This window comes from Eretmochelys imbricata, chromosome 17, assembly GCF_965152235.1.
Source record: "Eretmochelys imbricata isolate rEreImb1 chromosome 17, rEreImb1.hap1, whole genome shotgun sequence".
Taxonomy (NCBI): Eukaryota; Metazoa; Chordata; order Testudines; family Cheloniidae; genus Eretmochelys; species Eretmochelys imbricata.
In genome coordinates, this window is record NC_135588.1 from 20,193,328 (window position 1) to 20,208,628 (window position 15,301).

At 43.8% G+C, this 15,301-nt stretch overlaps 1 protein-coding gene across 3 annotated transcripts in view; it reads right to left on the reverse strand.

Moving 5' to 3' along the window:
* Positions 1–15,301, reverse strand: part of AP2B1 (adaptor related protein complex 2 subunit beta 1) — a 97,835-nt gene that overhangs the window by 77,252 nt on the left and 5,282 nt on the right. For all 3 annotated transcript variants that reach the window (XM_077836325.1, XM_077836323.1, XM_077836324.1), the window contains exons 3-5: positions 12,210–12,315; positions 10,356–10,491; positions 8,123–8,368 (exon numbers count right to left, since the gene is read on the reverse strand). In XM_077836325.1, coding sequence (XP_077692451.1) covers positions 8,123–8,368; positions 10,356–10,491; positions 12,210–12,315 — 488 coding nt within the window. The remainder of the gene's footprint in view (positions 1–8,122; positions 8,369–10,355; positions 10,492–12,209; positions 12,316–15,301) is intronic.

A 15,301-nucleotide genomic window follows, 5' to 3' on the forward strand; every position in this document is an offset into this window, starting at 1 on the left:
GCTGTCATTAACATGAACAGGTAAACTTTTTAACATATACATTGCTTGAAATCTAAACCAGTAGCTATTACGAGTGTTCAAAGAACCTCGTAATCAGGGCCAGGCTGGATCAGCTACTTACTGCTGTGGCTTTGTTAACGTCGTCTGTTAACACTTGTTAAGAGTAGCTATCAACCCCAGGGATCTGCCATGTCAGGAAGTAGCACAAGTCCACCAAAGTCAGTAAATGTGGTGTTCTAAACAAAAACCCTGCTTCAGTAGAACGAGGTGACTAGAACAGATGACGCGCCTTTCCTGAACTGAGCTGGCTCAAAGCCATCAGGGTAGGAACAGGATCCAGAAGGCTGAACAGGGCTAGGTGTAAGCACAATCTAAACAGGCAGCCCCCAGAGCGTTATATTTATTCCAACCCTGGTTGTGCTAAGCGTCACAAAAGGAAATTCATGACGAACAAGGAGCAAGGCCTGTCTTGTGTTGAGGGTCAGGGCTGGGAGGAGACCTGGGGTCTGTTTAGAGCCCTGTGCAACAATGGACAAACCTCAGTTTCTCTCTCTGCCTACCTGTGGAAAGAGAGGAAGCACATCCTGGCTGAGGAGTGGAGAAGCTAGTGATGAACACCACAGAAAAGCTCATGAATAAACTGAGAGGACACAGTTTTAAACCTGTTCAAAAGCATGTTGGACTATTACCTTGCAATGAACGAATAAAATCTTAAAATGTTTAGATGCCCAGACTACGGCATCCGAGGGGTATCTACGTGTGTGTGCATAAAATGATATGCACATTTATGTACACATCCACACACCCCTCTGATGAATTGCTAGGATAATGTCATGGCCTCTGAACACTTACAATCTCTGAATGCCCCATGACTCTTCCATAATGAGATGTTATTCTAAGAGAAAATATCTGCTTTCAACAAGGTCACCCTGTAATTTACAGCCTAACATCGTCCTAATGAGGGGGATCTCAACTGGTAGAAACACACATCCCAATCCTTTCCTCAATTACCAGGCAATCAGCAGGCCCGAGATGGAGTTATAACTCTATGCAACATCCAGTTGGAATGATTAACATTTGCCCATCCGGCTAGGAAGCAGCTGATTACAGATGCGCAATAAAAAGCCATCTCAATGGCTGTTTGTGCCATTTGGGAGGAGGACTTATATATATATATATATATTTTATATATATATATTATATATACACATGCACTCCCACCCACTCCAGCTCCTGAAAAAAACCCATTAGAAATGAGGAAACTAAACATTCCATCCGCAGAAAATGGCAGCTGCTCTATATTCTTGTGTCTCATCAAGAGAGGAGGAAAATTCTTTTGTCCTAATGAGAACACGAACGAGTTAAGGTTTGCAGCCAGCTGGCTGCACCATTGTGCATAAGAGATAACAAGCTGCAGGGAGAGATGCTGTTTTTAGCTTGCTGCTGTCTTTTGTTTAATTAGAAATAGAAACTCGTTTAAATGAGAACTTCCAGTCAGCGTTCCTTTTCAACTGGTTAAAGAACCAGATCAAAGAGAAAGAGCTTGTTAGTAAATATTGGTTTGTACCCAAAAACAGAAATAATGTAACACACACAACTCCTGGCAAGCAGCTTCGCTGCAACACACTCACTCAATTTCACACTGCAGGACGCAGGGATGAGCTGGACTTTTTGAATAGGAAACAGATGACTCTTCTAATCTGTATTAGATGGTCTGTGAGCACCTCCGAGGGGAACAAAAAATTAAAAATGGGCTCATCAATCAAGCAGACAAAAGTATAACATCTAGTGGCTGGAATTTGAAGCTAGACAAATTCAGGTTGGAAAGAAGATGAAATTTTTTTTTTAAAACAGTGAGGATAATTAACCATTGGATCAATTTACCCAGGGCTGTGATGGATTTGCCAACACTAGCAATTTTTAAATCAAGATTGGATATTTGTCTAAAAGATCTGCTTGAGTTCAAACAAGAATTATTTCAGGGAAGTCCTATGGTGTGTTATACAGGAAGTCAGACGAGATGATCACAATAGTCCTTTCTGGCTTTAGAATCTATTAACACAGATTTGGACACAACTCCTGAGTTTTGGAGTAAAAAGATTGCCATGAAGAGGCATGAATTTCCAATGCTCCCATGCCCGATCATAGGAGGTTGGTGAATCACTGTAACTGCAGTATTAATGAAAGGGTGTAACCAAGGTTAAGGTCTCAATAGCTGCAAGAGCGCCCCCTAAAGCTCACCCTGCCCACTCTTAGAAGACGAGTATGTATGAAGCCTGCCGAAGTACATGCAATCCCATGAAAACAATAGACAAACACAATCCCACACCTCCCTGCCAAACCTGTAAGTCACACATGCTGTTCTAAGTCAAATCAATGCATTCTTATGAATAAATCTCTCCCCTCCATTGTTGTCACTCCTCACACCCACATTCTCTCTTCTGGCGAAGCCCGAGTTGAGTCAAGCCAACAGAATTGCATACGTCAGGCAGCTCAGTGATTTTTGTGCTGCTACCTTGGAGAGTTTGGTGAGCACGGGGGCTGCAGGGCTTCACTCACCCCGCAAGGCTTTGCTATCCCAATGTGCCCCTCCTTGTAATCAGTTGGGTTATTCTGGGTACTGAGGGATGGTAAGGAAGCTGATTTCATCAGCAGTCTTTGGGCTGGTTCAAGCCGTTTATTCAAATGCCCCATTTGCTGCTGTCCTCCGGTGCTTTTCCTTTTTTCATTTAATTTTGGGTTAAAATGCTTCAGAAGTAGTCATGAGTAACCACCATTTCAAGTCACTTGCAATAGAAGAAGGTTTGTTTACTGAAGTGGTTTCTTCATGTCAAGGTGGTGGATGGAGCAGGGAGGACAGGACAAGGCTTGTTAACTCCTGGTGAAAGATCGGATCCTGTAAGTGGAACTAAACAGCAGAATGTAACATCTTCACAGCCTTGTCAACATCAGCTACAAGAAGGTAGGAGTTCTCCTTATGCCTCATATAGGACAGAGCCATTCGCATGGCAGGGACACAGCGTCTCCAAGTAAACATCAATATTCATGTGAAACTCGGGACAGAACAAAAAACAAAGAGATCTCGAAAGAGATCATCTAATATCAGAGCTGGCACGTCCCCTAATCTCTGCCACTGTGAAAGCCAGACCCTTTAGCTCTACTGTCTCTAAAAAGCTGTGAGATCAATAAGAACCTTTTATTTTCTAGCTAAAGCCCAGCACGGGTCTGGCATTTTACCACCTGCCCTTGATTTTTCCACAGCTCTCAGGAAGGCCTGAACAACAGGTTGGCAATACTCTGCATGATTCAATTTGTGCATAAAAGACTGATGGAGCTGCCAGACATACACAAGCAGCGTAAAATGACAGGCTTGAACAAAGTTGATCAGACCTGTGTTCCAAAGTCGCCAAGAGCAGGGACACTCTCATGCCATTCTACTTTCACAATCAAACCAGCAGAAACGTTTCTTCATGATTCCTGCAAGAATTGCATTAAGAGATTATCCAACTCGCTGGATGCCTGTAGTCCCTAGAAACAACAGTGAAGAAAAGGATTGCGTATACTGTAGGGTTCCTCAAGCTGCTGCCCACCACGGTCTTTATTCATAAATACTGGCCCTGGGTCCAGGTATGGGAACAGACTCCCTCTCAGCACCCCTGCTGATGGACAGATTTACTGCATAATTTCCCCCTTTGGAGCTGTTTTATAGATTAATCCATCCATCTCAGCGCTCCTAATAATTCACTTAACTGTATTAAAACAAGAGCATTGACTTTTTACAGCCACTAATCTAGATACATTTACTGGCACATTGATCCACCTATCCTAGGAACAGCTGGGGAGTCTGTGAAAGACAGTAGCAAGGGGCTGTCCTTTGTACATTGCTCACAGGATATGGCAAGCCTGGCCTTCTCCTCAGAACAGGGAGAGCTCCTGTAGTCAGATTTTCCACCATAAAAATCACAGCCCTCAGGGGAACTGGGAAGCCTAGAACTTCAAAACACTGCTGCTAGAAATGCCTTCCCATTCTTGAAGCCGCTTGGTGAGTGCCACGTATTACCACTGGCTACAGAGCAGCTCCTTCCTTAGTTTCAAGACACAGCTTTAAAGGAAACCAATAATGTAAGCTGAAGGTGGTGGCTTAAGTGGACTAACCATCAGATCTGAAATGCCAGGAAAGTTGTATCTCCAGGGCCAAGTCTCCAGCCATTCTTCTTTCAGATACAGGCATAATGGAGGAAGGTTCTCTTCCATGCAGTTCATTGTTTATGAAGCTTTTAGAGGAGACCTTAAGAACTGAGTTCTGGGATTTTCAAAGGAACCTAATGGAATTAAGCACTGAACTTCCCACTGAATTTCAGTGGGCAGCTAACTCCCCCAGACTGCACTGGAAATGTACCATGCCAAGCATACCAATAGCAATCAATTTTTCGTTAGTATCCATAGCAAAAATTCCCCTTGTTGTTACTGTTGGGCCACGAATGATCTGATGGAAGTTGTCAGCAAAGCATCAGCATTCGCTGAGCATTAACGCTGTACATTCATCTAAGTAACGCTAGTTGTTACGTAAGTTATGTAACCTAAGTCAATGTAACTTACATCGACTTAAAGCAGCGTCTACACTGAGCTACATCGATGGGACAGTGTCTCCTGTCAACATAATCCACCTCTCGTTGAGGTGGATTAATTAAGTCAAGGGTTCAGCTCTCTCCCATCGACTTATCGCATCCTCACCTGACGCGCTAAATCGACGCTGCTGCATCAATTGCGACAGTGCCGATTTAGCCGCATAGCGAAGACAAGCCATGACAAAGACGCAAGCGGAGTTAGAGAGATACTGTGACAACTATTACAAAAGCCTGTTCTGAAAGGTCTTAGTATGTACGTTCTCTTTATACATGGTGTTAGAATAAAGGGCTGTCGTTTACAGATAAAATAGAAATTAAAACAATAAAGCAAATTTGTGATGCAGAGGAACTGTAAGCAGACCCAACCCTGCCTATTTTACACAAAGTTATAAGGCTACATGGCTAGCATCACAAGCCATGCTCATCCACAAAGGGTAGCAACATTTTGGCCTTCTTTGTGATGACAATGTAACTGAAAGACCCACACAAACAAGGCAAAACTAACTAGAAAGGGGAAGTAGTGAAACTGACACTATGCCATGCGCTGTCAAACGCACAAAGCAAACAATAGGAAACAAAACAGAATTGTTTTTCCTCTCACTTTTTTCCCGTTACAGCAATCTTAGGTGTTACTGGTAGCTATAGTAGGCAAACCCAAAGGAGAAGGAGGTGTGTGTAATTTTTAAGCTGATGTTCCCCTTTCATTGCAAAAGGCAGGAACAATGGAGGGGAAAGGGATATTTAGCAAGTTCCAGCTCTGACTTGACACAGAGCTTACTGGTAACTGTCGTCGTCATTCACTGGGTGAGAAAACCATTTCCCCTTAGATACGTCTTCACACCTTTATTTACCTTGCAAAAGCTGTCTTGCCACCTACCCGAGGGGTAGGGGGGAGGTGAGAGCGCCAGACTCATTGGTCTACCCTTGCAGCAATGAATTTCATAAGAGGCTCTTCTCTTCATGCTATATTCAAGACCTCCTCCTTGAACCTTTTCCTGATGGACACCTGAACTATGACACCAGCTGCCTATAGCTGAACTCCTAGACAGAGATCATATCCTGACTTCGCTATGGTAGCTCCTCGAGTGCGGGAACTCCCTCTCCGTAAATATCCAGCCAGCCTGTCCCTCTCCACTTCTAAATAACGAACGAAGAGGCTCTACCTGCTTAACCACTGCTGGCTTCTGTATATGACTCCACTGCCTCTAAATGCCGCTCATTCAGCTTTTTGATTTACTATCAAACGTAATGCTCATGTTTTAACTGTTAAAGACAATACTTATTTACATTCAAAAGCAAGTGCTGAAACTTGTAGCTCCTCTTAAGACTACAGAGAATTCTTCACTCTGCTTAAAGCAATTGCGGTTAAGTGGTTTGGACAGGCCTAGAGACGAGTTCAGTGCCACACAAACAAGATCTCTCTCCTGACTGGTAGATATTGGCACCTGCACAGCAAAGGTACAGGCCCCCAAACCACTCAGATGGTGGCTGTATCTGAAACCACTGAAGCTCGAGAATCCCACGGTCTCTTCTTGCATGTTGCATCAGACAGAGCAATTAGGGACATGGTATCATATAAACTTTACAGTACATTTTTAACTCTTATTGAGGAATATGCAAGATTTGAACCCTGAGCATTTTGCACCCATCAAAGTGCAACAGAATGGTGCTGAAGAACTCCGACCCAGGAGAGCAATAAATGAGCTCAGGGCCCTGAGAAAGGGGCTCAAATCACCTAAGCTAAGCACTTTCATAAAGACTAGAGGAAACGCTGGGGGCACATCTAATCAGATGGAGACTTCTTCCACCACTGTCAAATCAAGGGCAAAGCAAGCTTGGGGAGAATGGCAAGAGATTGCTAGCAGTGTTACAATTCAATGGGCAAGACTCTCCATTGATGTCAGTCTGCACCTTTTCCCAGGACAAATAAAATTCTCGCACTCGTGGGTGTTGCTGTCATGGAAGTCTTGCTTCTCTTTGTACATGTATGCAGTACACAGACAGAGAGCAATCTCATGGCATCTCACTTGCACCTGTAACTGCACTGGCTCTGAATTTCCTTAGAAAGCCCGGGTTTGTTTTCATTTAGTACAGACGTCCCCACAAAGGTGCCCAATGCCTGGCTTGAAGATCCACTGTCTGGACGGGAAATCTCTCCTCCCCACAGCCCACATCTTTAGATATTAAAATGACTAAAAATGAGGAATATCTCAGTGATGGGGCTGGGAGTGCTCCGGGACCGCCTGCGGCCCTGCATCAGGCAGTGCCATTCTTATGGCTGAGGAGAGCCAGACAGGACTCATTTAGGAGTCAATGAGTACAGCTCCTGACCTGGCTGGAAGAGGCACTGATACTACCGTGCTCCTCTCTCTGCAGGAGCTGAGCAGCACAGCTTGGAACCCAAGCTTTGATTCCTCCAGGGGGTCCCCTTGCTTGACCGATTGGCTGGCTGGGGATAACTAACAGTTAAATGACCTCTGGTGCCAATGAAGAGTTCTTAGGGGTTTACTGAGGGAGCGCGAGCGCATGGGAACATCCGGTGCCTGGCAGAGCTCAGATGGTAACGTCCAACATGTCATTCTCAGGGATCAGCCCTGAATTAAACAAGCTAATATCGGAAATGAAGGGAATACAAAAACAAGCCTACTGGGTGTCAGCAAAGCTCAACACTTCTGTTATTGCCAACAGAACACACAGCCTCAGAAAGAAACAGGAGATACCTTTGAGAGGACAGTGGCAGCATTTCACCATCTGCCCAGTAGGGCTGGGCAATTACAGAATGAGATTGAATTTCACAGTTATCCAATTTAACTGTGTTCATTATCTGAGACAGGAGAACTGGGCAGGGGAGTAATTCTCAAGTCTCAGCCAGGGAGAAAGAATCGAGAGAAAGCTGACTCACTGGTTGATTTCAATGCCAGCCCGACTGAGGCACCAGACTCCATTTCATTACCACCACAGTGCAAAGGGTGACTGGGCAAGCTAGAAAGCTGATTAACATTTCTTTTCAAATCAGTAGATCTATTAAAGAAAAATATTGCAATATGCTTCCAATCCTGCTTCTTGACTCCTGTCATGCACAAGTGCTGATTCACGGCAAAACTGTATTTTCATTGCCCTCTACCCTTCAAAAAATTGCACAAACAAGTTGACATTCCTTTTGCTCCAGTGTGGCTCTTTAATGCAGCATTTTGCAAAGTTGGTTTGGAAGTGGAGGCAGATGTACACAACAAGAAAAGGTCTGGCGTAAAATTTCAGTTTATTTCTATAAAGATTTCCAGTGGAAGAGTCCCATGGTGGAGAAATCTATGATGACACAGAGAAGGTGAGTGTGTTGGAGGAACAAGCCACTCCCCGCTCTTTATGGGGGTTGAATTTTCCCTAGTGGACACATCCATAAGGAAGTGGAACATTGAGTGCATTTAGGAACTCTCAGGATTCCTGATTACCTGCCCTGTTATAAGTATGAAGGAAGTGCATTTGAGGTACGTTACCATTGGATTGGAGTCTGCAATCAGGTCACGTAGGGAATCCAGGAATCCCTGATCCTCCACCATTTGGGCATTGATGTCATGCAGCTTCGCCACGCAGACGGCTGCCGTCTTCCGCACATAAGGGTCTTCATCCTTCAGACACTTCCGGAGCGGCTCACACAAATACTCTGTGATCTTATCCACACGGATGCAACCCATAGTACGGACTGCCAAAGCACGGATCAGCGGATTTGGATCTTCACAGTCCTGAGGGGGAAGCAACAGCAACAAATGAGTTTGTAAAGCAAGCCACTAATGTTTTTCACCATAGCTGCTGAAAGCTGGGATCAGGATGTTCTGATTTTACCTAGCCTAGACAATGGGTCCTCCCACTAGAGGAAGGCAATTTTCTGGTCAAGGACAAAAGGCTGGGAAAGCTTACTGGTTCTGAAAACTTTATTTACTGGTTCGCAGTGGTTTCTAGCCCTGGCAGCTTGCAGATAACTAAGTCATATTCTCAATGCTATTTGTTTTTCCTCACCCAAAACTTCAGCTGACATGCCTTGATCACCCAATCTCAAGAACAGTAAGCTAGAGAGGAATGCTTTTGCCATGTGAAAGCCGGGAATTCTTAGAACACAGTGGTTTCTAACCTTGGTGGTTTGATGTAGTGACTGCTAAAATTGTGTGAGAATTCAAGTGGATGGAAGATGGCAATTGACATAATGGGACTTTCTTCCAGGCCAATTTCTCATAGACCTCCGAACTGGAAAGAAATGTCCTACATAGTGTCTCCATAAAATTGGGGTTCACAATGCATCAGACCTTAGCTATCATAGATCCCTCAACCTAGCAGTGCTTTTATGTGGGGGAGGGTGGGTGCAGAACTGGACACAATAGATCTCAAACCTCAAGACCAATGTAATTTTAACCCGATTTTAGAAATTCGGCCTGTTTCTGCTAATTGCTAACAGATCAGACACGATTCATTGACATTGTTAACAAAGTACTTCAAAATTCAGTAGACAAAAGACCTGAGCAGGATAGCCCCCAACAAGCATGAGGCACGCTTACCTTGTACTATTTAATCTCTTATGATGGAAAAAACACCTGAAAGGGATTGATTTTCAGATGTATACAGGGAAGTGATTCTCTGACAGATGTGTTTAACTCCTGGAAGTCAGGAACTGTAACTCAAATGGTGACTTAGCCTGAACTGTTCCAAACTACACTACCGCCCTTCAAAATTCACCCCCGTAACACATTAGAGGGGAAATTTTAAAGCAGACAAAGAAGGAGGTCAGAAAGTGCTAGATCACTCACTAATAAGATATAATGGATAACTACATTCAGTCTGCTCATGTAGGGAGCTGCACCTTCACAGCTGACCTTGGAAAGCAGATGTCCCTTCTGAACTCGGTCCCGCCTTCCCTCTTCCCCCCAGAAGCATACTCATTCCCTCCTGCCACACCAAAAGCTTAGAAACGTGCTCTGACTTATTTACTGGTACTCTTTGGATGTTGGCAGTTCAATTCAATTCAATTTAAAGCATTAAGCCACAGTATACCTAGGAAATAAGTTATTTTAGTCAAGTGTGTTAGAAGATGTAGGTATAAATGACATGGTAAAAGCATGTGAAATAATGAACAGTACAAAAAAAGGTGGATCAGGCTCTGCTATTCAAGCTGTCTGATCACACAAGAAAACAAGGGAACAATCAATAGAATTGAAAGGTAGGTAATTTAAAACTGATAAAAGGAAATACTGTTCTAAATAATGCACAGTTAACCTGGAGAACTCATTGCCACGAGGTATTGAGGCAAAGATGTTAGCGGGATTCAAAAAGAGGACTAGAAATTTCAAGGGATAACCAGAAAGTCCAGAGTTCTTGTTCATGTTTTAGCCTTTATTATAACTCTGGAAGGAACATAAACCCCCCTCTGACGGTGGTCAGTAAAACTTTCTCTGGGTGGTTCTCTCAGAACCACCTACTGCCAGGCTTATGCACCTTCCTCTGAAGCACCAGACACTTGCCACTGTCGGATATGGGTTACTGGACGGAGGGACCTCGGGTCTGAGACAGCATAGCAATTCTCAATTTCCTGCACCCCCACACAGGAGTCCCACACAAGCCCAAAGACTTTGGAGTACAAGTATATAGATTACCTGCAGCCTAGAAGAAGCACATGCCAAACAAAGCACATTGACATGAACTATATGAGGCAGTTTTCTGATGAGCCCTGGGCCAAGTTACCTTCACAAAGCTGTTGACAGCCATAATGGCCATATCTGGCTGACTCTTGGCATAGTTCATTAGATACAGGTACACCAGCTTCTTCAGCTCCAGGTTGTCGGTCTGCATGCAGTTCACCACATCTGGAAAGAGTGAGCTAGATAAAAGGAGAGTGGAGGGAGGGGAAAGCGAAGAAGTCAGATGAACTGGCACACAAAGGGTAAATGACCCGTTTGACTGCATGACAGTGGAATCAACTGAGGCTAGGGAAAGTCTGGAGTTCTGCTGTAGCTCCTCTATTATACATTCAAATCAGAGGGCACTTTCCTCCCCAAACAGTTTGGAGACGATTTTCTAATAGTTTAATCATTTAATCTCCTCCTGAGTTTTAATATAAACCAGTGCCTAGAGCAGGTAAAACAACACACTCTTGTAGAAGATGTATCTGATTATGAAGTTGACTGAACAATGTTAACATCACATCTAGTTCTGGGGTTCACTTGAAACAACAGAGAACAGAGCAACACTTCACATAATGCTTAGTAGAGGACAGGAGACCTGACTTAGACTAAACTGTAAACCAAATTTCAGCCCAGTATAATCTAAAACAATTAAGAGATTAAACCACAGCTCATATAAATACCAAGTAGCAATCTGTAAACAGCATTTCAGAGGAAGGTTATACTGGATTACTGCATCTCTCAGAGCTATGCAGATCTCAAAGCTAATGGGTGATGGGCCTTGGGCTACCTGAAATGTGCTGTCTCTTCAGTTCATCATCTCCTCTGTCCTGCAGTGAAGTCATAATGTTAATTTTCAACCTTACATTCATTTCCCTGCCAACAGACCACGAACCCAGGATTATGACGACTTTACTGCAGGATCCAGGAGAATCTAGAAGCCCTGACTGAAGCAAGTTGCTGCTAAGACAGCACAAGAATACTTATAGCCATTTGCCTTTAGTATAAACATTCCTCTTTAGGAGTTTGATGACATGTCGAAGGCCTAGTTTATGACTGTTGGTTCAAATCAAAACTTTGTCTGATAACGACTGGCATACAATCATCTGAAAACAATACCTCTGAGTTACCTTTTTAAACTATAAACAAAAGCCCCATCTAGGCTAACAAGTGGATTAAAAAAATGTCAGCTCAGATAGGACACCTAACGTAGCTAAGCCACGAACAGGTTTTGTTTAACAAGCCTTTGGCTAAACCAGAACTGGAGAATACTTTTTAATTCTGTGCATTAATTTATTGCCCATGTAAGCGAAGAGCTAGAACTGGTTTGAGCCAAGCAAAGTGCTAGCAAACTTCTTCTTGACCACCACCACCACCACCTTCCAGCAATCAAATAAAGCACTTGATCCTGGCCTATAATTCCTCTACTCTTCCAACCCTGGAGTTCCCCAAAGAAGAGACTGCCTATTCATTCCCAGTTTAGGATAGTATTATGATGGACAAATATCCACAGAAATTAAGAGGAGACCAGCAGGATAGAGTATTGGACTGGGACTCAGACGACCAGGGTTCTATACCTGCCTCTACCACTGGCTTGCTGAGTAACCTTGGACAAGTCACTTCCCCCCCCGCCACTCTGTGCCTCAGTTTCCCCATCTGCAAAGTGGGCATGATCCTGCCGTCCTTCATAAAGTGCTTTGAGACCTACTGGTGAAGAGTGCTATATAAGAGTTAAATGCATTTCACTTATAACTGGGTCAGAATTAGTAACAAGGTTACTAGATGTTCAGAATCCATCAAACCTCCCAAATGATTGTGTGAATTCATATGCTGTCACAGTGTCTCAAGACAGAAAGGCTCCCACACAGGAGATGATGAAATTAGAGACCATATGGGAGAGGGAACAAGCCTTTACCTGACATCCTTCCCCACAGTCATGGCAGCAATAACCTTCTTCACCGCTTCTTTCCTCTTCTCTTTCTTCTCATTGTTGAGTTCAGCCTTCAGTTCAAAGATCTCTCCTGCAAGGAGACAGAGCAGTCTGAATTTCAGTGGATCTAGCTTTAGAGTTACCTAGAAAATGACTTGTGCTCCCATCAATGCTGAAATGCTGCTTCCGTCATCTTTGGGCTGGTGGATGATTCATGAGGTTATAGGAGGCCCTAGAAGAACTGCAGCACAAGCTGCACCGGGGAAAATAGAAAACCACCAAATGGGAGGCCCAAATTTGATAGCCTGGGGCAGAAGAGACCAGCAACAAGTCAGCATGATCAGCCTCTGGAGCAGAAGGGGGAGCTTGGGGAGGAAGTGACCCAACATTGCTCAGCTCCATTCACCAGTTAAACAGCAGTGCTGACGAGTTCTTAAGCTTGGTAACAGTGATCTTAAGAATGTCTGGGGGTTGTTGTTTAGCCACGAGAAATAAGATGATCTGCAGTGCTCTAGCAATGGTGTGGAGGACACAGCCCCAAAGGAAACTGCTAATAAAAGCCACAATGTACGGTAGAATCTCACCACTTTCTGGGACACTAAACCACATCACTAAATTAGCCACTGAGAAAGAGCACAAAGAAACTATTATATTACTACGATCAAAAAGATCGCGGGTGCAGAGGGGGGGAGACGCTGGACTAGAACATGTAAGAAATTGTGGCTCAGTTTAGCTAAGAATTCTGCCCAGACTTTCCTAGCTTCGCTCTTGTCACTGTTTGCTTCCTGCAAACGCAAGTGAGGGAACAGTGGAATGACACAGATCACTGTGCAATACAGGCATGGCAGGACCAGCAGCATCAAAAATAGGGAAGGACGATTTTAGTCAAACAAAAAACAGGTGAGGTAAAAAGATAGAACAAGCAAAGACACTCAAGGAAGACTCATGCCTTGATTTGGAAACCACCTATAAAATAACTGAAGAGACCTTTCCTGAGATTAATTCTTCCAGCTATACCCTTGTGCAAAATCAGTTGAGGCTGGATCTCTGCAGCCATAAAGTAAACCCCATGAGGAGTCAGACGCACAGAATAATGTATACACACCAAACCAGACCCTTAACTCTGCTCAGACAGCAGCTGTAGGACACGGCTGGTTTGGAAAGGAAGCAAACCCTTCCCTCACTGGCAGCTGATTTCCCCAGGAGTACAGAGAAGGAATCACCATCAACAGAAACCACAAGCCACCTAACAAGGAGAGACAGCATAGCAGGAGTCAACGGTAATGTCAGGGGTGAGCTTTTGTGGAGGATCAAAGCACCCCTTGCAATGCTACACCCTAGCCCAAACCTTTGCTCCACACAGATCAATGCAGACAAACTACTGTAGGATTCTCCTTTAGATAAGTCCACGATTGCAATAAATAAGGGCTAAATGGTATGAGAGGTGCCTGTTCCCCAGTTATTTGTGTGTCGAAAAATATCTGGCAGAGCCAAAAACGTTTTTTGGGGGGGGTGGAGGGTGGCCTTTAGAGTAGGAACAAGGACATGGATTTTCAATCTGAAAGCACGATAGCGAACAGCTATGAGAACAAAGCCGCATTTTCTGTCCCTGCAGATTTTCTGGTTTCGCTTGATCACTGCTCAAACAGGAAAAGGAGGGGTCAAGCCAGGAGTCTACATGTGACAACAGTCCCTTTGGGACGGAAAGCTGTGCTGTTGATTCCACCATGCCAGACTGCAGGTGGAGGAAATGAAGGCAATTATCTAAACCACAAACAAAATATGGCAAGGGATTCGAAAACTATAAAGAACACATTGAGGAAACTGATTCATTAGCATCAGGCACCATTGCTGAGCATGTTTAAAAGCCAGTAATGCGATATGGGCCAGGGAAACCTGCTTGACATTTCATACCAACTCATTTAAAAGAAGACTGCAATCAACATCCTTAAAGATGGTTTATTCCAAATGGCATTTTTAGGACAGCCTACCTTTTTTCCAGACATGCCTGCCTGCTAAAGCAGCCTAGCATGCTGAGAGGTACATAAATCCTACTTTTCTCCCTAAACATTAGCTCAGTTCCTAAAGCCTAGCAAGTGCTGTTAGATTCACGAATACAGTGGATGTCAAGAGGTTTGATCAGGCAAGACCAGGAAGTCAGAAAGGAATGAACTGCAAAGACGATAGTCAAACCATATGCCCTCCCACTTCCTCCGACGATGGGCCATTATGTTAGCAAGCCAGTTTCCATAGAAAACAGCAGCAGAATTGGCTTGTAGAAAGATGCATTAAAGGTGCGGAGTTGTTATAAATGACTTCTATAATGCTATAAATTCACTTTGTGTTTTACAGAGTAAGGTATGTTCCCTGCCCTAGTGCCAATGACTCAAGTAGGCCATTGGAAAGGTGCAGAAGTTACTGTTCTGAAGAACAATATTGTGGCTGCTTCCATTGCCAGCCATCTGAGAAAGACATCCAGCTCATAACTCTTATTGAGAGCACACCCAAGAATCTGACTGAGCCAGTATGCAGCACCAGCATTCTTCTTGTGTCTGCATCAGTTTCTGTGGAATGTAAGCTTCTGTTTTTTTTTTTAAAAGGTTATGGCAATCTTATAACCATCCCAGTGAGATCCACTTTCCTGCTATCTGGCTGCACCTGCAGTTAGGGCTGTCATTTCTCTCTAAGGACTCATTTACACAGGGACACTGAGGAAAGTTGCTCCAAATTAACTTCTAAAGTGGATTAGTTAAACCATATTAAATCCCTGTGTGGACGCACACATTAAGAATTAAAGTGCCCTTAATTCAGTTTAGATGAATTTACCGTGAATTAAGCTAAAACCAAATTAAGACCACTTTAATTCTGAGTAAGAACATCCACGCAGGGATTTACTGCAGTTTAACTACACCACTTTAAATTCACACCTTTCTTTAATCTGAATTCAATTTCCTGAGTGTCCCCGTGCAGACAAGCTCTTAAAAAGACGTAAATTCATTTTGTTTCAATAGGGTGCTCACTCTGAAGCATAACGACAACACAAACGGCAATGCGGACCATTCAGCAGAAACATTCAG